Source organism: Caenorhabditis remanei, chromosome X (genome assembly GCF_010183535.1).
Source record: "Caenorhabditis remanei strain PX506 chromosome X, whole genome shotgun sequence".
NCBI lineage: Eukaryota > Metazoa > Nematoda > Chromadorea > Rhabditida > Rhabditidae > Caenorhabditis > Caenorhabditis remanei.
The window spans coordinates 3,254,858-3,276,562 of record NC_071333.1 but is presented as its reverse complement, the minus strand read 5'-3'; the positions used below and the strand labels follow the sequence as shown (position 1 = coordinate 3,276,562).

The following is a 21,705-nucleotide window of genomic DNA, read 5'->3' as shown; positions in this document are numbered from 1 at the left end:
AACTTATTTTCAATGCATTTTGGTACTATTTTGGCATATTTTGAAATGTTTCTTCATTCAGATCCAAGAATTCATATTTTTGACACAAATTTTGAAAATAGTGGAATTTGGTCGAAATGGGTTCGAGAATCTTGAGTATAACCTAAAAAAAAAAGAATATTTTTACAAATCTATTGCTTGTTATTATCATAAATGACTCGATTAACTGTACCAGAAAGTTTCAGAATGATACATACGTGATCGGAGCGCTGAGATACAGGTCTCGAAGTTCTGAAACAGTGAAGATTTCGGATGGGTGAAAATTCGAAGGTGGCTAACATTCGATTTTGGGGTTGAAAACGCCACAGCTATAATGAAACCATTTGAAAACAACAGAAAAAGAATTTTTTTCTTAAGTTTTCCAAGAAAAAAAATTTATTGAAAATCAACTGAAATTTCGATTTTCGAGGTGGTCCTATCATTATTGGACGGCTGAAAAAATGACTTTTTGGTGGTACGTTAAGTGGTAGAATCATGAAAATGTGGCCCCTGGGGTTTCTTTGTTCCCTGAATCGAATGGTCATCACAGATTTTTTGTATCTGTTCTGGTACTGTCTGGAACCCCAAAATCTAGGGGGTCCTATCATTATTGGACGCACTTTTTATGACAACTTTTTGGGAATCGTACGAAAGTGGTTTTTCTTCGACATTACTTAGTTTTTCCATTTTTGAAGCAGAATGATACGGCAGAAACAAGAGAATAAGAACAGGGAGCGAGTGACAACGCAATAACCTCCAAATAACCTCCAAACACATGTGGAAAGACACGGACTCTATGTGGGGGAGGTTCGGAAGGGCGTGCTTCCTTCTTACGCCAGCTGCCCGGCAGCAGACAAACACGTCTCTCTTCGTTATTATACTCTCTTGCCGCGATGATTAATTAAATCCCGATTTTCAGCCGAATTAAATCTTATTGATCCGATTTTTCACACAAAATTTTTTTAGAAAACGCGAGCGGCCTCCTATAAGTATGCAAATAAGAATATATAAAATGGATCGAATAATGTCTGATTTTTAGATAATTTTTCATTTCAAATTATTTAGTTCAGGACTTTTCATAATATTTGATATCAAATTTTGAGAAAATATAGAAAAATTATTCAGTTCTCAGAAAATTATGACAAAATTCTGGTCTGGGGACAGGTGCCAATTGGTGCCATCCGAACTGTTTTTTGCCAGTGCACAACATTAAAAAAACAGTTTGCAACGGGTGCAGATGTTCACTATCCGCGCATAAGAGCAGATGTCCCTAAAAGATTTTTTGTCTAGTTTTTACTGTGTGTACAAGTAGATAAAAAGAGAATGGATATCTGTCTAGTTCAATTCTATTTATGTAGCAAATTTGAAAATTAAAAATTAAAAAGGTCTGCATCAAAAAGTTAGTTGGGAAATAAAAAACATTTTAGCGTACTGATTTCAAAATTTATTTCTGAGTAACTACAGATCAATATAAAAAATAATGTTTAGTTGGCTATGATCTTGCCAATTTTAACAAAGATAGTCGGGGACGTTATATGTAGATCTGAGAATGCAGCAAATTACGGTAATTTAAAATTTAGTTATAGTTTCTTACATTATTATTATATTCCTCTTTCCTCATTTTTCATCATGAAAACGTTGAATTATCAATTGTTTACTTTAACAAAGTAAAAATTTAGTTAACTTTGCTACAGAAAAATAGGTTTCTTCTTTTAATGCTTGATTATTTTACAAGAAACAGTAATACATATACTAATAGCATCATAATAATATGCTTTCAAAAACGCGACTTTTTATAAGTTTTTTCCCACATTTCACCCGTTCAACTCTCTTCTTTTTCTACAATCCAATCGATTTCTCATCATTACTGCCAGTGCTCCCTTCTCTCTAAATCTCGCTTCTCCCTATCTTATTTCTAACTTCTCCCCATTTTCCTCTACTCCTTCTTTACCAGACAATTCCTCCCCCCCGCCGCGCAAGTTTTCCTGTCACTTTCTCTTTTTTTCATTTATACGTCTTATTTATTCACTTACTTTTTTTTACTTGATATTGGCTTTTTTTTCTCAACTTGTGGAAAGTTTTATTAACTGAAATTTAATAAATCAAATACTCCAGATTCATCAAACGATTAACTTCTTAATTCAAGTGCAAATCTTCTATTCTACCGGTTTTCAACTTAACACCACAACGGTAAGCAAAAGTTCGAAATTATTATTGAAATTAAAATTTTGCGCTAAAAAATTGAACAACATTTGCAAATTAAGCATTTTTTTTATGAAAATGTAATCTTTTTGGATAGTTTTTAGACTAGTTCTTCAGTTCTCGTTGTCATTGTATTAAAAATCGAAAAGAAAATTTTTTGACTTTTACAATATTAAGATGGTAACTATCTAGGAATCCATGTTTTAATTGATTTTTATATTTTTCCGTTTGCTTTTGTTTCATTTTCTACGTGCTGAGGTGCCTGTTCAGTAGTGAGCGTGTCTTACTAGAGAGTTTGAGAGTTAGCGGAAAAGAGCTGGGAGAGAGTTAGAGTGGATCCTCTACTATTTTTACATGACTTTATTGGAAAAAAAACTGATTGAATAATTTCCATGATAATAATCCCCTTCAAATTTGTAGATGCCGCGTAAAAAAATCAACTGGAGAAGAGTTCGAGCCGCAAACGCTCGTCACGCCACACAAACTCGAGTCGAAGCACACAAGAAGCAAGGCGGTGGATGCTCCGGAATGATCAGAGAAGTTGAGCCGATGCCTGATCAAGTGAGTGAAAACAACCAGAGTACTGAAAAATTCAAAATTTTCCGATTTTTTGAAAAAAACATACTTTAAGAAGTTTTCTGTCTTTTTAAAGAATGCAGTGAACTTTTTTTAAAATTGGAAACAGGACCGGGCCGCAACTTTTTCAATCCGGCCCGACTCGGTGGCCCCATCTGGTATTTTATAAATCTGAAAAAGAACAAGGGCTCTTTAGAAATTAGTTATAAAGTGTCTTCTCAAACAGTTTTTAAATTGAAGCCCGTAAATTATAGTTGGTTTTTGTTGTTTCTTAATTCTCTCAAAAAGCATACTTTAAAAATAGTTACCTGAGTCTATAAAAGAATTTGACACTTTCAGTAGCATTATAACAATGATGCAGTTAGAGTTCTATATTTTTCAGCTCGGAAAGCTTCGTGACCGTGGATTGTCTCCTACCGTGATGGATCAAAAGAAACAACAAGTTCGCCGACAATTCCTCGCCATGAAATTGATGGATGTTAATGAATATAAAAGAAATCATATCAGATTTCTTCAAAATAAAAAAATTAAAAATGAAGAACGGGAGAAATACGTCCAGGAGCAGTTGTTGTCGTATCAGGTAAGAACTGTTGAAAAAGTATTCAAAAATATTATAAAAAACTATTACAGACTGTAACTAAAACCGTCGTATCAGATGAGGCCAAAAACGTCTGCATGAATCAAGAAGCTAACAAGCCAGCTTCTGAACTCAAACCTTCTCGTAAATTGAACTCGCACGCATCCACAGCGTGTGAAAATCCTACCGCATGCAAGTGCAATCGAATCGTTAGTTTTTTCAAAAAATTTTTATGACACTTTACGGGGTTCTGAATAGGTAAACGAGGGGAAAAATGATGGTTACCTAAAACTTTAAAAAGTCAAATTTGATTGCAAATGAGTTCCGAAAAAAAAATTCCCTGAGTTTTTAAGAGCCTCCAGTTTTAATACAATTTTGAAAAGTTTATACTTGTCAAGACCCCGGCCCGAACCTTCGAAAGTTTTCAAAAAAAATCAATCATAGTCGAAAATTTTACCTTGTCACAAAAATTTTTTCTCAAAAAATTTGTGTACGAAATGTTTGATTTACAGTACCGACCAAAAGGATATCATATTTTAATTTTTTCAGTTGAAAATGTAAAATAGTAGATTAATGTTTCCCACAAAGTAAATTATGTATAAACTTTAAGATTGGACATTTTCAACTAAAAAAGGCAAAAAATGACATCATTTTGGCCGTTACTCTTAAAAACATTCTAGAACATTTTTATTGTAACCAACACATTTTGACATTTTCAGTTCAATGCTCTCTATCGGAAACCACCTGGAATAAGCGTAGAAAGGAAACATCGCAAGGTCGACAGAAATGGGTTTGTCGATATGGATGATCACAACCATTCTGATCAGCGCATTATCGTGGAATGTTCGGACGCTTGTGGATGTTGTAGGACTTGTCCGAATCGACAAGCTCAACAAGGAAAATCGAAGAATTTGACTGTTGTCCATTTGAAAGATGAGCGCGGATGCGGGTTGGAAACGGCTGAGCCGATAAGAAAGGGAGAGTTGATTGGCGAATATGTGGGAGAGGCACTGGTCATGGAAGAAGTTATCGGAGACGATGGAGAAACCTTCTATGACACAGGAAGAGGGACTTCATATGAAGCATCTTTCCGAGTTATGCAAGGAAACATTGCAATTAATTCCCGCGATATTGGGTGAGTCAACAGATTCAAAATTCGTTCGCGTTTTTTTTAAATCTCACGTTTTCTAGAAACGTAGTTCGCTTTCTCTCCCATGCTTGCGAGCCAAATTCAGCATTCGTCGAATGCCACTCAAGAAAATCGGAAGGAGAAACGCTGATTCCTCGAATTGTAGTTATTGCACTACAGGACATTGCAGCCGGCGAATTGGTCACAATTTCCTACTATGACCCAGAGGACATGAAGGATAGAAAAGGAATTCGCTGCCGGTAAGTACTTCTTTTTGCAAAAAGTTAATCTGCACGAAAGCCGTGTATACCAAATTCAACTTCACACAAAATGAATTATACTTGAATAAAATTTTTCAGATGTAAACCGGCGTGTCAAAACTTCCTACCATGCAGATATGTGGATGACTAAACTACTCGGCCCATATCATTTCTTGCATCTCCTAGACCAGTTTACTGAATCTTTCGAACTGTCCCATCAGTTGTTGTAGCGCATGTAACTTTTTTCTGAACGATTTCTTTTTAAAATTTATATTACCAGTCGGTTCACGTCGCCTAACGGCGACTGAACCTCCTTCTCAACACCACCCTTCTAAGTGTTACAGCGCCTGCGGCGCTTCTCACATGGTTTAAACACTCGAGATTTCAGAATTCTCTTATTCTTCTGGTCTATAACTTTTTCGATTGTTGGTAATTTTTATTAGTTGAGCAACCCGTTCCAGAGAACAATTAAAACACCCCTACTTTTCTGATAAGATTTCGAAAAATTACTTCAGAAGAACATGAACTTGGTAACTCTATTTTTCTTTCATCAAAAGCAGGTAATCCTCCAAATATTAGGTTTTAACTTTTGACTGATCGGCGGCGATGCCGCCTCCTTTTTCTGAATATAGCAAATTAAGTCCTTATTTAGACAAATCCTTATTCTAGAATTTGTTCCTTTTTTGAAGGAAACTGAGCTACGACAAAGTTCCTTATTCAGAAATCACCATCACTTCTTGAGTAGTGTCGTCTCATTCTCTATGTACCTAGCCGCTTATTTAATGGTGGAGACATCCGAGTCTCAGAATTAATCGTACTTAATAATACGTGTGTTTTTTGCCTGACTGAGAAACCTTTTACCAAAAGAGAATTTTCTATTCACATCTTCAAAACATACGTTTGAAGTATTCTTTTGAAGTTTTTGACTTATCGGCGGCGATGCCGCCTCCCTCCCCCAAATTCTTTCAAGATTTTTTTTTCTTTTTTTAGTTTGGTTTAATCCAAAAAGTCCTGCTTTCTAAGTTTTTCACTGTTCGGCGGCGATGCCACCTCTCTTCTCTGGAATACTTCGAAACTAAAACTATTTTACATATTTCTACGTTTAAAAGTTAAAGAATCCCCTTATTCAGCCTATTTTGATTTCAATTCTTCTCATTCGTACCTGAGTGCTTCACAAAAATTCTCAAAGTTCTTAAAGAAAACAACTCTTGATTCCCCTAAATATCTCACTCTTAACATGTCTACCTACTAAGTTCCTGGTCGTTTTCTTTTATTTTCTCTATTGTGATTGCGTTAGTGTCTTTTGGTCCATCATCTCGAATAAAAACTAAAATAAAAACAAAGAAAAACATTTTGAATTTTCAAACGATCGGCGACAATGCCGCACGACTTCCCCATGAAAATTCGGACGAAAGGTTTATTGTTAACTACTATCAGTTTCTGACTCGGTGTTTGTAGGATTGTGAATTTTTAAACACCGTCAAAGTTGGACCTCAATCATCCCTTCTGACAGAATTGTAGCGGTGTGTACAGAGTCAACAAAAAGATAGCTACTCCACCCTTTTGTTCTAAAATCTCGACCATAATTACAACTTTCATTTACTGACCGTCAAAAAAACCAAAAAACTTTTCGAACCTGGCGGGAACGAACTCACTACCCCATGGGTGAGAGTCATCTGCGTAGACCTCTACACTAAATACGCGCGGCCGCGGCGCTCTCGAGAATGCAGTCAAGAAACACCGAGTCAGTAGTTTTGAGCTTTCAACCACCCTGTCGGGACACACCTTTTCTGAACGCTTTCTACTGTTGAAATCGACATCGTCTCCAGAAGACGTCAAATTTGATATTTTTGAAAAAAGAAAAGTTCGGGCATCATCTAAGGGAAATTTCCAATCTATCTATGTAGGTTTCATAAAAATCGGTCCACTACAAAGGGAGTTATGACATGCAACAAATAAACCGACACACGGATCTGTTGAATATTATTAGTAAAGATACCCGCCTATCTGCCCGCCTTCGGCGGTGCATCAGGCTGGTCTCTCCTCATTTACATTGCCACGCTCTTCTAAATGTGCCCGCATGGCCGAGTGGTCTAAAGCGGCGGTCGCTGCCCAATGCACGTCAGTTCGGTTTTGCCCGCTGGCTCAGTTTCTCTTCTCTTTCCAAAGCGGCTGCGGACATCGCCTCAGACAGACAGACAAACACCACTTGTCTTTTATATATAAGAATGATGAGTGCTCTTCTTCAAATTTTCAACTCTCTTTTTAATGTTACTTTTCTCCATCAAAATTTGTATTCAGTTTTGATATGTTTCTGTTTTATCACAGCCCCAGAATAATGTATATTTATCACCCTTTATATTTATTAAGTACCGATATTTTCCACAAATTGTAATTGGAACGTTTTCTGGATCTGTTCTGTTTCATTAAGTCCGTCTCAATCTCATGTCTCACAATGTCAACTTCTTTAAAAATTGTAGATCAAACCACGAACTGCGCTTTTATATTTGACAACTTATTTGGATAAAACTTATTCATCTTTGAAATTTCACCATTTTGAGGTAAAATAGGGCTATTCGAAAATGAATCAATTCGGCGTTCTAAAACCTTTCATGGTGTGTTCGTAGAGGAAAATCGTCAACTGAACAAATGAAGCTCAAACAAGGGAAGTCTTTGGATACGCCACTTTCAAACGACCTTTAAATTGGGTTATAGGTATTTCAAACCACGAGCAGTCCATTTTTGCAGTCAAATCCTGCATATTGTCTCTTCGAGCCGAGTTGTGAGCTTTCAAACTTTTCATATGGTTAAGCTTTTTCACATGGAAATCCAAATCGGCGGTATATACGCCACCGCGCGGTTCCATTTGTGTTCCCCAGCGACTAACCTGTGCTCGTAGGTTGCAAAAAAAGATAATCTAGCGTAAAGTGTTTGTTGATTTGGAATTCCACGTGAAAAAACTTGACCATATGAAAAGTTTGAAAGCTCATAACTCGGATCTCATAAACATTTAGGAGGTGTTGAATGCAGAAATGAACTCCCCGAGATTGAAAATTCCTATGACCAAATTTATAGGTCGTTTGAAAGTGGCGTCTCCAAAGACTTCCATTGTAAGATTGATCTACATTTTTCAAAATTTTACCATATGAAACGCAAAATGAAACAGAGGTACCGCAAGTATCTTTAACACTCTTCTCATTTTTCGTAATACTCAGAGTCAGATAAAACCATGTTCACGATTTTTTTCTTAAGTCCATTCATTAAAAATAGATAATTTTATTTGCAGTTTTTTATCGATTCATTTGGAAATATCAAAAATTCAGAAATACTTCCCGCGTATTTTGATGATTCACTAAATTTCCTGATTTGACACAAATTGCGTGGCTTTTTACGAACTTTTTTTCCTCTAATGAATGCTTGTAAGTTGAAGCTTGAAGTGTTTTTTTTTACATATCAGTACTCAATTTAGAAAAAAAAATTTATTCTATTGGAAAAAAAAGATGAATGACAGTTGGACTTAAAGTTATGAATCACAATAAAACAATGTAAAAAACGTAGGGCACAACTTTCGATCAAAAAAACGGTAAAAGGATATAAAACAGTATATAAACAAGACGAATAGAGAAACTGGAGAGTTTGAGTATTCAAAAGCAATCAAATATGAGTGAGGAAGAATGTTGATGGGAATTTCAGAACTTTTTACGCTGCATCGGAATCAGACGGCGTGATATTTCTGAAAATAAACGATGGAATGATAGTTTCGTATAACAAAAAACTTACTGTTCAAATCTAAGAATGTTTGTCCCTCTCTTGGCTAATTTTCCCGCAAAATGAAGTACGTCTACCACAGCATGCGGTTTGTATGCAACTTGATTATTGAATGTCATAAACCACGTGATGTGGGCAATTTCGTTTTTGGTCCAGCTGGGGTCATTGGCCAGGATAGTGTATCTGGCTGGTACCGACACTCCCTGAAACAAAATTCTTATTATAATGAGCACATCCATCGAAATATATCTCACTTTAGTTGGAGTATGAGAGTTCAAGATGAACTCATCGTACCCGTAGGTGATTATATTGGTGTCGATACAAGTGCCAGGTGGAACATTTGTATTAGGTCCTTTGAAATCAGCTGCTGGCACAAACAATCTGACAAGAGCGTCTTCTTGAACGGCTAAAACCACCAAGGACGGGGAGTATGCATCATTTCTACCAACAAATGATTCTCGAATTGCTTCTACTTCTTCCTTCACCATACCGAAATCCTCGTTGTTGCAGATGCTGCGGTAAAGGACAATTGTCGCGGGATATTGCTTGGATCGTTTGTTATAGGATTCTAGACTCTCCAATAGAATCGAATCAATTGCCTGGATTTTTCGACGGTGGTGCATCTCCTGGTAGCAATGACCACTGAGTCGGGACGAGGTGGACACATTGAATGAAGCTCCTATCATGGTCATTCTGTGATTCTTCATATCGATAGATTGATACGTTTTTATTCCGATGTGTTGGACGCATGCTCTCAATTTCTTGTGCAGCGCACTTTCCTTGCCGTCAATTGTTCTTGGAATGTTAACAAGAAAGTTGATGCCTCCGCACTTCATGTTTATCTTTCTTGTGACCTTGTTGATAGTCTCCGTGTTGTCATTTAAGATTTGATCTACAGTTTCCTTGGTGAGAATGATCGTCTGCACTTTCGTGATTCGGTAGTACTTCAGCGCATCATACACATCAGACTTTTCATTTTCGACTATTCCGATCACGATTCCAATTTTCCGATTCTTCCATCCCATCATACGGTCCATCAGCATGTAATCTTCGGCAGACATTTCATGAGCACAAAATTTTGATGAAGTTTTTATACCTTTTTCCAAGCAAATTTCTTCAATCCTCACAGCAAGGTCTCTGTAATATAATAAAAAATAGTTTTAACTATTTTAAGTGTTAGTTTGCTACTTACCTAACCTTTTTTTTGCTCAAGATGTTGTCGAATGAAATGACTGCAGCTTGATGAATATTTGCTGGCTGTTCGAATGATTCAGTTTGAGGTATTTCTGAACTTCCAAGCTGAAGTCTTTTGACCTCCGTTCCTATTTTGATATCCGGGCAGGACAGAAGCTTAGCTTGTGAGAAAACTGGTGCATTGAATCTGCATTCAATTCCGAAAGCTTTCATCAACGAACTGTTGTTTAGTTCCAGCGGATCGCTGATAACAGAAGCAACATCACGCATGTAGGACTCTGGAGCTGAGAAGAGTTCAATGGCTTCCTTATATTTCTTCTTGTCCTTGATACTCATAGAATGCTTGAGTTGATATTGGGCAACTTTCAGCACTTCCATTGGAAAGACGCTCTCTTTTCCGAATAGGTTTCCAATAATCAGAAGCATTCTTGGATGTTGGAGTGTGATGTTGTATACCTTATAAAAGTACTCCGCAACGGTGATTGAATGACCTTCTAGCGTTATGAATTCGCTGAAATATGTACGTAGAGGTTTTGAACAATATGGAATCACTGTAAACTCACTTTTCGGCGTTCTTCTTGGAAAGTCCGGCAATTTGCAAAAGGTTGGCACCTTCTTTCAAATGTGTTGCTTTGACATAGAGTCCGATCAACTCTTTCTTCACGATTCTCAAGAATTCACTATTTTCTCTCAAACATTTATCAGCCTCATCGATGGAATTTGTTGAAACTCCATTTTTGAATTCTTTGTGCATGTTGAAAACGAGAGTCAGAATTGGAAGAGTTCTGTAGAATGAACAAAATTGTGTGTTGATGCTCATTGTGACCGCAGCGTTCTCTCTGGTAATAAAAATTGATTTTGCAAATCCAGCTCTGGTGTAGACTGTGGAATCCAACTGATCTTGCTTCGAATCAACAGGGTATGACACATTTCCTTTATGAAAGTACATCTCTTTATTCGATTTCTGACTAGTAAGGATTCCCAGGAATCTGATGAACTCTGAACGATGAGCTTCCTCCTCCAGCGCCTTGTCTCCTTGTGGTATGTATCCATCTTTGGTAAGTCTCACAAGAAATCCATCGTCATCGTTACGCAAGAATCTAGAGATACTTTGTTTCCAAAAACCAGGCAAATTCTCAAACTGTTTTTTGCAAATTTTAAATTCTTCAACGGTTTCTCCGATGTATTGTCCTTCCGGAACGTAAAGAGTTGTTGAGTCAAAGACGAAGTCACGTTGTTTTGGGAACAGCTTGGGTCTCAAGTAAGGAATCAATGTCATTAATGCCAGCTGACGGAGACGAACATTGTTAGTTAATACACTGCAAATCAATGAATGTACAGATAATACTTTCTCAATAATTGAACTCACTCATTCGCAACAGTGCCGGGAAGGTCCAACTGGACTTTCTCGCCTTGACTTGAAACAATAAATGTCTCTGTCTTGATCCGCTGCACTTTCTTCATACTCCATACGTTAAGAGGAAGCATATTAGTTGTGACATTGAACGTCTTGGTAACTTTGAATGAATCTTCGAGAACGGGAGCTGAAACAAAAACTAGATAATTTTGAAGAATTCGATCAAAAACTGAATATGTATGGTACTTTAAAGGAGGACTGAATTCATATGTTTTTTATTTCAGATTCTGATACTTCAGAAAATTCTGAACAACTTTCATCATTGGAGCATGCTAAAAATCACTCTAAATGCCCTAAATTCACGTTTTCCCGGCTCAAAAGGAGCCTAGATGGACAAGTTTTCCCACGCGAATTTTTGCCCCCGTGTAGTCCTCTCGGACAAAATAATTTAATTTTATTTATCGATTTTTTGTTTTCTTGCTTTTTTCAACAAATTTCAACTTTCAACAATTTTCAAATGTTTCAACAGTTTTCAACAAATTTTCGTGTTTTTTTCTTCTTTTTTACGATATAAATGGAAAAAACACGGAATTTTGTTGAAAAAAACAAGAAAACGAAACATCGAGAAATAGAAAAAAATTATTTTGTCCGAGAGGACTACACGGAGGGAGAAATTCGCGTGGGAAAACTCTTCCATCTAGGCTTCTTTTGAGCTGGGAAAACGTGAATTTAGGGCATTTAGAGCGATTTTTAGCACATGCTCCAATGATGAAAGTTGTTCAGAATTTTCTGAAGTATCAGTATCTGAAATAAAAAAATATGACTTCAGTACTCCTTTAAGCACTTTGACACTGAAATTTCAAAACAAAAATTGAAAAATTTCGATTAAAGTAGGCAGCCGCTTAGAATCCGCTTTGACCGCCGACGGATCGAAACGGGTTTTGACAAGTCTACTTCTAGTAATAGATATGCATTCGAATTCGTTCGTTAAAGACTAACAACAGCCTACTTTAAACATATTTTCATAATTGCGACGGTATGGGCCGGGCGGTCCGGCCCAACCCGGGATTTTGTACAAAGTCGAAATTTATAATTTTCGGAAATTTTTGGTTTTCTAACTATTTTTGATGAAATTGCAGACAAATGTCAAAAACATTTTATGAAAAAAGTTGTGCACTTTGTTTGAATCCGGGCCGACATTTTGCAAGTATGCATATACATACTTGTTTACGCTCATTAATCACAAATAGACAGAACTTACCAATTTTCTTTGCCGATGGGCCTCCCATTTCAGAAGAAATGAGACCTCTTTTGAAACTGCCGCCGCTGCTTTGACGGGCGTTCACCGACTGACTCTGTTGACTCCACATATGTAGTTCTTTCTGAAATTGACTAGAATTAATAAAAGAAAACAATATTCAAAAAATAATCAGCGGGAAAAAAATTGAAACGGCAATTAAAGTCACAATCGAACAAATTTTCTAAAAACAAAAATACCAAGAAAAAAACCTTTTTTTAAGAGAAAATCAAAGAAATCCTCATTTCTCCTATTGATTTTGCAATTAATAACCAAAAAACAGTAGTAAAGAATGTGAGTGACGTGGATGAGTAATGGGAGAACCGTTAACTATGCGCAGTCCGTATTTCGCGCGCAATGTGACTCATTAGGCCTGCGTCTCTTGGTATTGCAGTCTCTCTTGTGTCAACAGAGCGTTGAGGACAAAGAGAGGGGGATGTGGACAGTAGGATCATTTGTTATTGCGAAGGGCCGGGCCGGTATGATTATAAATTTTTGAAACTTCTTTTGAATTTTTTTTTTCAAAAAAGTCGAATTAAAAAAAATGTTTTCAGATTTCAATAAAAAGGCGAATGTACGTAAGATTTCTGCCTATTTTTGATAAAAATTCTAAAAACTAACAAAACATTTTTACCAGATATGGGCTACCAATTTCATGGATAACTATGTATCTGAAGAAAATAAGAAAAACGTGGAACATTATTTCGAATTCGACACAATTTTCAATGATACCTCCAATTTTTCAGAGACATAATTTTTCAGATACATAATAATCAGATACATCGCAGTTGTGGCGAATGTCTTGAATAAAAGTTTATCATTGACTGATCATCAAGGATTCGGTCATAGGAAAACAAAATACTGTGGAAACATTCTTTGAACATGAAAACACATTTTCAACAATCTGCAACATAAAACTAGTAACATCGACTGTCAGTGCTGTTTATCACATAAAATCAACCTATGTTTAACATTCTTTGTTTGGATACTATATTTAACTCATTTCGAATTATATGATTGAAATTTGCAATTCTCTGATTTTGCTCATTTCTGCAAGATGAATCAAAATATTGTAGAAAGGAAACCCACAAAAAGGTGATAATGAGTTTTGGGTACATGAAAGAGACTTGTGGGGGACCTATAAGAATCGATAATAACCGTGACGGTTTGAGCAAACAGTGGGACGACCACTGGAATGTACTCTGCGTCTCTCGGACCTGTACACTCTTTCTTTTCTCTGCGTCAATCCCGCACAATGATGCCTCGTCATCTCTGCGCGCACTCTTACTTTTGCATTGTCTCTCATTTTCGTCGTGTGCTGTCACGCATATTAATTCAATTTTGTTTTTGTTTTATCCATATCATTTTTTGCGCATCTTTAGCGCATCTTTACCGTATCCATATATTTTTACCGAACCTCCATGATATTATACTTTTTGAAATCGGGAAGATCTGGAGATTACGAATATGCTAATTTCATAGCATGAATATTCCAAATGTTCAATGTGTATTTAATAAAAAGGGCAAATTTGAAGTTTTTTAAATGACGTTTTTCAAATTCAAATTTTTCAAATGACGTTTTTTCCGAGACAAAGAAACCATTTTTGACACATTCTTCTTTGTTAAGCCATGTGTCGGTTAGATAAAAGGGTGACATTTCCTATAAATACCTCGCTTTTGGAGGTATTTTCCTCATTCAAGACAACTTAGCGGAATAGTTGTCCCTTGCCATATATTGATTTCTTGTGTCGAAAACTTTATATGGTTCTACCTATTTTTCTGAAATTCTTGTATTTACTAGTTCAATCACTCACTCAATTCCCGACTGGATTCGCCTCGAACCTTGATTGACAATGCAAACCAAATAACGGAACAATTGATGAAAAGGCTCTCCGAGAAACTGAAGAGAGTCATGTCAACTGACGAAGAAGAACAAGAGCAAATGCACATTGAAGCATTTGACTGAAACCATTGTGGCTCCATTCAAGAAGCACTCGTTGGTTATTCAAACTCCAAATTATTGGAGTTTGTTCCTCGATAAGGATCGCGATGTGTCTCTTGGAGGTGTCAACCAAGTCTTGAGAAGCTGGAACTCGCTGAGCACTAACATCTTGGTAAACAAATTAATTTTTCTATAAATTGAATGTGAAATTTTATTATTTCAGAAAGTCAATCAACGAGTCCTGGAAGGTTTGGAAAACTGTTCCAACTGGAATGCTGCAGAGCAGGACGTCTGGGTGGTTTCTGGTTCACCGGTTGTGTGCACTTTGAACTATGACTTCTTTGACAGCTACGAAGCCGCCGATGTGCTTCAATGTCAACGTGCCCTTGTTGGAGGCCGTACAGAAGTCTTCCGCGTGTATGTGGACTGCAAGGACGGACTCGAATGGAAGCAAGGAAACACGGGACTCTGCTCGACATTGACGAAAGCTCAAGAGACTCGTTTGACGACATCGTGGCGACTCAGAGTGTTGGATGTGGTCAAGAATAAAGTGGAAAACTCGTTTATTTAAATATTTTTTATAATTTAAAAATATTTTTCAAGTAAATAATAAATAATAAAAATTATTCACTTTTTTGTTGTGGGTCGAGTCTAAAATAGGAACATGTATATAGTTTTCTCAAAATTGAAAGCTTACTGGTGATGATGGCGGGGTTGGAGTGTAGTTGGTGCCCTTCAAGTAGTCTCCTTTGCGAGGTGGCCAGTCTTTCGCGTCTCCCTCCTCAGCGTCCCAAATGCCTTCTTGTTTGATCTCCGTCTGACATTGAGAAATATTTATGCATAAAGTCGGACAATCTTACCTTAATCTTTTGTTGAGCGGGCATTGTAGCGAATATCGTGAATGAAATGATGGTTTCTTGAAACTGCTTCTTCTTCTTCTTCCTCGTGACTCATGTTTTCTACAAAATTCCATTAACTCCCATGAGTCATAACCAGGTAGCTATCCAGATGTCACATGAAGATTATTTTTCTCGTCTTTGTAAATTTTGATGGTTCCCACAAGAGTCATATTTTTGAATGCATCTTCATAGAGTGGAAGCATTTGCGGATATGGCGGATGAGGGAGTCCGATGGGGTGATTGTTTTGCGTTGGTGGATCCATAAAGTTTCCAGACATTGGACTGAGTGGAGAGTCAGTCGGGAGTGGGACAGCGTCAATTTGTTCAATCATTGTTAATGAATGGGTTCTGATGGCGTTTCAACGGCTTATATACTCTGCTCTCGCACAGTTTCAAATGGTTTTTGACCCATTTTACTACAAAATTGTCGTTTTTACCAAGATTTGCTGAAAATGGCAGACGTATTGCCTTATTCGATCGTTTTCTTGCCTTTTGAATCAAAAAGTAAATGCAATAGTATCCACACACATTTGAAAGTATTCCTTGAATAGGTGATTGTAGCACCTTTTTCCACTTTGAACAGTTTTCAGCGAAAAATTGCACAAACTCATCTTGCGGGTCACAACCACTACTGTCAAAGAAATATCCATAGTTTCGGTCATCTACCCAAAGGGCCACCCAATGCTCCCCAGATTCGTTACTTGGTGCTGTATTCCATATAAAAGAGCACGGTCTGCTGTTAATAATGGGCTTTTTGTCACTTGGGAAGACTCCATGAAAACATCTTCTGGTCAGGCGACAGGTACTTAGGAATTTATCAAGTTGAATAGTTGACAACGACATTTTTATTAAAACTTGACAAAAATACAATTCAATAAACACGCATACGGAACCAAATGGCCTCAAGTGGGTACATTCTACCAGAGGCATCACGCAAAAGGGGTGAGTGTGGGTAGTTAAGGGTGATATTGTACTTTTCTTGGAAATATTTCAAAACTGAGACATAATTGCGCTTTCCTCGATTTCCGACACGAATGATCATGTTGACAAAGCTGTGGTTTCGTGGAGTCGCATCCCTGAAAATAAAAATATTTTGGAAAAAAAAATTCTTCAGAAATATAAACTTACAAACTCAATTCACTGATCAAGTCCACATTGTAGCCGTTGCAACCATTCCAGATTTGGGGGATATTCATGTCAAGTAGATGAAGATTAATGTTTCGAATCTTGTTGATTGACAAGTGATCCAAGGAGCCAAACTTTGTTGCCAAATAGGAGGCCAAGTTAGTGTCGACATACTGAAAATTAAACATTATTTTTGTTAAAAAAGATAAAAAATTTACCTGTGATGTCGGTGGGACATATCCATCTGGAAGAACCAGTGGTTTCTTGGAACCGGGCAGCATCACCAAACAGCAAGGCGAAAATGAATCAAAATGAACGTTTGTCTAATGGTGACTAGTCACATTGACATTTCGGAATCTGTCAATTTCGTACATTGAATCGAATTGTGACAAAACTATCACATTTAGACCACCTTTCGGTGTTTTCTTCGCAAAACGCATCAAAAGCTGGGTGCTACCGCTTTGAACGAGTTCCCAAGCATTTGACGATACAATCGGGGCTAAATTGAAAACAAAGAATGTATAGCCTGATCGGTACATTTTGTAAGAAATCCTCGGGGTAGTGTTGGTTGATACACCACCAAGTTCTTCATGGAAACGGGCAAAAGCTTGAGCATAGTTTTTGTTTTCAAAATCACATCGTATTGGCTGAGGTGGGTAAACTGTACCGCCGGCATCTAGTTGTACTTCAGACACATTATAATGGCCAAAATCCAAGGAATTGGTGATAATCGACTCTTCTGGCGGGAGAATACCAATAATCACACGTCTTGGTATGATATCATGGTACAATGTATTAAATGGCATCTCGAGTCTTCCCTCTGGAACGGCAATTAGTTTCACCTTTGTGGACGTAAATGGGTATTGAGCTGGAGAAGACCGCAAACGGTTTTCCATAGCAATTGTAGCAGAGGAAACCACTTCAATTGCTCGCATATGAAGTTTCAATTCAGTAATTTCTAACTCCGCTCTAGTATCTTTGGAACTTTTCATACAAAAAGCATTGTCACTCCGATAAAGTTGAAGTTGAATATTGATATGCGGGACCAATAGTCTTTCCGTTTGAAATGGCTCCAAAAGCAGGGGAGCACACAAATCAAGGTAAGTTTTTTCGTTCAAAGCACGAAAGTCTTCATCTCCATACTCATGCCAACCAGCAGCAGTCAAAAGTCCTTCCTTGGTATCACTGTTTTCACCCAAAAGTGTGAGAATATAGCTCTTGTAGTTGTAATCCCCTGAATCGTAGATCATTACATTATTAAAGGATAGTTTGACTTGATTGAAGAATGTCGCTCCGATAAAATTGGTATGCTCAATCTTGATAGGCGACTCTGTTCCAGTTGGAGCTTCAACGTTTTTCAAGTTTAGCTTGAACGAAATATACGTCCTGTTGAGTTGGAAAAAGTGAGCACTATCAAACACATTAAAGGAATACGGCCCTTTTGAATCGATTGCGCTAGTTGGGGTAAAAGTCATCCATTTCCCCTTATTGAAGGCAACTTGACTTGGTGGAGTGTCGAAGAGACAAATGTTGGAGGGTGCACTTGGTGCGCTATTATTGTTGATCAGTTTTGCCATTTTCCAAAAATATCACGTTTACGGGAAGAAGATTTTGGTAGAGAGCGTTTCCTAGTTTTGACTTTCTTTGAAGGCTTCTTTCGAGGTCTTTGCTTCCGCTTCTTCAAAGGTTTTCGTTGTCTTCTACGTCTTTTGCGACCACCAGACTGATCCAGTTTGCTAACAGCTCGATTAATCAAAGAATTATAAGAATTTGTAGCGTTTTTCGACAAGGACTGTTTAAAAGAATCACCAGACGCTACGTCGTTTGCAACACGAAGTGACGAATCCATAACTTCACGGCCTATTGAAACACCCATTCGTTTTAGCAGGGGGACAGCGGAAATGAAGAGTTTTCCGAGAAGTTGCGAGAAAGGACCGTTTCCCCGTTGATAGAGACTTCCGGCACGAAATCCACCAGAACCTGCTTGATTTGGTTCATTTTCGAAAAAATGGACCCAATCAACAGAATTGTCAGGATCAAAATAGATATACATATCACGAGGCATGACTTAACCATCGATTGAAAATGAAATTGGACGGAAGTGAAGTACAATCACAATCTTTCCAGAGTTGAAAGGAATGAAATGATCACGATCGTTCTTTATTTGTATGCCAATACGATCAACTTGTCTCGATCGAACTGGTACATATAGAGGGTTTGTGAAGGTTTGATCAATATTTCCAGTGTTTGTCGTAGATAGGGTGATAACTTTCAAAAGTGGCACTTTCATATGACTAATCGTTTGTGGCTCCACCAATCCTTCAGAATAGATGTACATTAGATCGGATCCAGAAAACGCAGAATATTGTCCAATGACTGGAAAAGCTGTTGAAACCTTGTTGAGGCCAAGAAAATAGCTCAATCTGTCAGAAAGTTCAACTTTGGTCACTTTTGCACTTTTCTGAATAGTTACCCTCTTGAACAACGGTTCATAAGAAAATAGTTCAATCTTGGTTTTTGTTTCGTTTGTGACACGAATCATAGTGTTGTACAGGGTATAATTCAAAATACCAACCAACTCGACAGGTGAAGAAAATGAGCAATTGGGAATTGAGCATCGCATACTTTGCTTGTCAAACCAAACTACAAATTCGTTTTCAAAAGAACCATCAGTTTCCAAGCTTTTTGTCAACAAATCGTGGGATGATGGGTAAATTATTGAACTCAGGGCGACTTCGTATGGTCTATTGAAATTTAGTGTAGATGGTAGATGCGTCTTAAAGTTTGAAATTGTAGAATCCGTTTGGGCGTTTGAAACAAGAGTGATGTAAAAATCCGTCATTCTTTAATTTTTGGGTTTGGAAGAAGGTATCCAATACACGAACCAAGAACAACTAGCCAATGCTGATGTTGAGGGTAGTCAAGGGTACAAATTTTATATAGAGCAACAAATGTGACAATATAAATTATCAAAACTTGGGAAATGAATACAATCAAAGCTTTGGAACAATGAATGTTGCCACAAGACCACGTAGGGCTTTCCATTAAACTGAATCAAATTCAGGAATATAACGAATGATAAACACTCACGATTTTCTACTACGTTTTTTAACAATTTTATCAATTTTCTTCAAATTATCAGGTTTCTGATACAATATCATCTCTTCTTGATACCAGATGCCGTCGAGCTCATTTTCCATGTCATCTGCGAGAATGTAGACTGGAATATCATATTCCACAATTTTGATCACTTTGAATACTTCTTCCGACCACTTGGCACGTGTCCCTTTAGCAAAAGGCGAATTTTCCATAAGAATCCTGACAGTATCACCTACTTTGAAGCAAGGTTTACTTGATTTTGCAGATCCATAAAGTCGATTCCAAACCTTTTGGGCATTGTTCCAGGAAACTTGCTCGGGAGACATTCCAATTGAATCCATATAGGTGGCATTCAAACCCTGGACGATATCATCCAAAACCAATGTCCACTCATAACTACCTGTTGCTGTGAACCATTTTTCCAACTTGTTTTTAATTCTCATGATTGCATTTTCAGCATAACAGGCCTTCACGTTGGTGTTTTTTGGATTCATATGAGAAATCCCCAGTGAGCCTACAAGTTCTCGAAAAGTGCGTCCCATGAACTCGGTACCTGAAAAGTAAAAATTAGTTTTTGCAAAAAGATTAGTATTTTACCTTTATCAGTATACAAACGAGCTGGAATCCTCCAAGTTGTCAGCAAAATATCTTCATACGCATCGGAAACTGTGCCACACTCTTTATTTTTCAAGGGTCGGGTGAAAAGAAAGCGGCTAAAGACATCGACGACCACCAAAATGTAACAGAATCCTTTATTTTTCTTCTTTAGAGTAGGTAACATTGCGAGATCGGCCATGTGATGACTATCGGGACCGGAAGCAACCCATGGGTTATGCTTAATCTTTTTGATATTATGAAAGTGTCGAGTGTATGCATTATTGGAATGAAGATAGGATACTACATCTCTTCGTGTGATAGTTGGATCAATTTCCCGGGCATCAGCGAGTAATTGTGAGACACCACGGAAACCAGACTTGGGATTATGATACAATTTTTCAAGTAATTTTCCTTTTTCTGACATTTAGACCACCACTGCTCCAACGTCTAACTTTGAAGTTTCTGCTACTGGACCTTTGTGGGTATTTTCGCTTTGGATTCAAAATGTACTTTTCCGGAAAATTGGTTTCGTTCAAGTATTGTGAAATGGCAAAAAGTCCTGGGGTTGGTTTAGTAATCGGATTTTCGTTGCTAAAGTCTTCGAGAATCCTTTTAATGGTGACATTGGGTATTATAATATCCCTCAAGTAGAAATTACCAGAAGTCTTGTCGATTTTAAAAACTTCAGGGTTTTTCTTGAAATGTACCAAAAGCTTCTTTTTTGCCGTTTCTATATCAATTTCATTAGAAGTTGCAGTAAGTGACGCTGCCGGCGGTGGTGGTGGTGTTAGTATCGTGTCATTTCCTCCATAAAACACATCATCAGCTGGTTCTTCCATAGGTGGCAAATCGACGGGTTTTTCAACTTTAACGGGTTCTTCTGGTTTTGTGGCATTTACCCGTTCTCTCACCAAATTTGATATTTCACTTCGCAAATGAGCAAGTTTGACATCATTTTCCATGGGAGCATCAAGAATATTATCAATAGGGTCTTTCCTTTTCGAAATTAAATCTTCATGTTCTTCAACCGACAATAAAACATATTTACCGTAGGACATTTTCAAGAATAGTAGTAGCGGCTGCTATCAAAACGGGCAAAAGTATAGCGACTGGGGATCCACCAGTTTGAATCAAAAACTCTCGGGTATCATCGAGATTACGGAAATTTGCCAACATTCTCAAGTTTTGAGCTTGAGGACTTAGTTTTGCAACAATTTTCGGTGGAACCTTGATTGAACCGTTGATAATGTTAAAAACAAGTTCAACTAGACATATGAGGACTTTGTCGGGAATCGAATTGATTTCGGAGATTCTTTCATTTTCATCCGTAGTTGAAGAAAGGGCCAGAATCTTGTGAAAAGCCTCCAAATCCCAACAATTATTTTGGTACATAGACATGAGTGGTTTTGCCAGGGAGGATATTATCGCGATAACGAATTTCGTCAGGGCAGTTTTTATGTAGATCGATAAGCAAATACGTATAAGGCTGATTAGTAGCGTCTGTATAAATGGACAGAAACGTATTGCATGAGCCAGGCATAAGTTGTGAACCCAAACACCGTACACTTGACTTGTCTGCATTGTTTTTGAACAAAATTATATAACTTGCCTGCAAACGCAAGTTTCTAATCACTTTTGAGTAGAAAATAGTGTGAAGTAGAAACA

At 37.4% G+C, this 21,705-nt stretch overlaps 3 protein-coding genes across 3 annotated transcripts; 1 reads left to right on the top strand and 2 right to left on the bottom strand.

The window, feature by feature from the left end:
- Positions 1-2,640: 2,640 nt before the first annotated feature.
- On the top strand, positions 2,641-4,913 carry GCK72_022626 (uncharacterized protein; the record flags this gene model as incomplete). The annotated part of the gene is made up of 6 exons (XM_053734945.1): positions 2,641-2,781; positions 3,179-3,376; positions 3,427-3,582; positions 4,093-4,508; positions 4,565-4,762; positions 4,862-4,913. The coding sequence occupies 6 exons, from the start codon at positions 2,641-2,643 to the stop codon at positions 4,911-4,913; spliced, it is 1,161 nt and encodes a 386-aa protein (XP_053578511.1).
- A 3,548-nt stretch (positions 4,914-8,461) lies between these two features.
- GCK72_022625 (uncharacterized protein) lies at positions 8,462-12,451 on the bottom strand (the record flags this gene model as incomplete). The annotated part of the gene is made up of 7 exons (XM_053734944.1): positions 8,462-8,495; positions 8,543-8,733; positions 8,785-9,667; positions 9,723-10,235; positions 10,288-11,043; positions 11,094-11,268; positions 12,343-12,451. 7 exons carry the CDS (start codon positions 12,449-12,451, stop codon positions 8,462-8,464), a joined length of 2,661 nt encoding a protein of 886 aa, XP_053578510.1.
- A 3,639-nt stretch (positions 12,452-16,090) lies between these two features.
- GCK72_022624 (uncharacterized protein) lies at positions 16,091-16,625 on the bottom strand (the record flags this gene model as incomplete). Its single annotated transcript, XM_053734943.1, has 3 exons — positions 16,091-16,295; positions 16,348-16,517; positions 16,563-16,625. 3 exons carry the CDS (start codon positions 16,623-16,625, stop codon positions 16,091-16,093), a joined length of 438 nt encoding a protein of 145 aa, XP_053578509.1.
- Between the last annotated feature and the right edge of the window lie 5,080 nt (positions 16,626-21,705).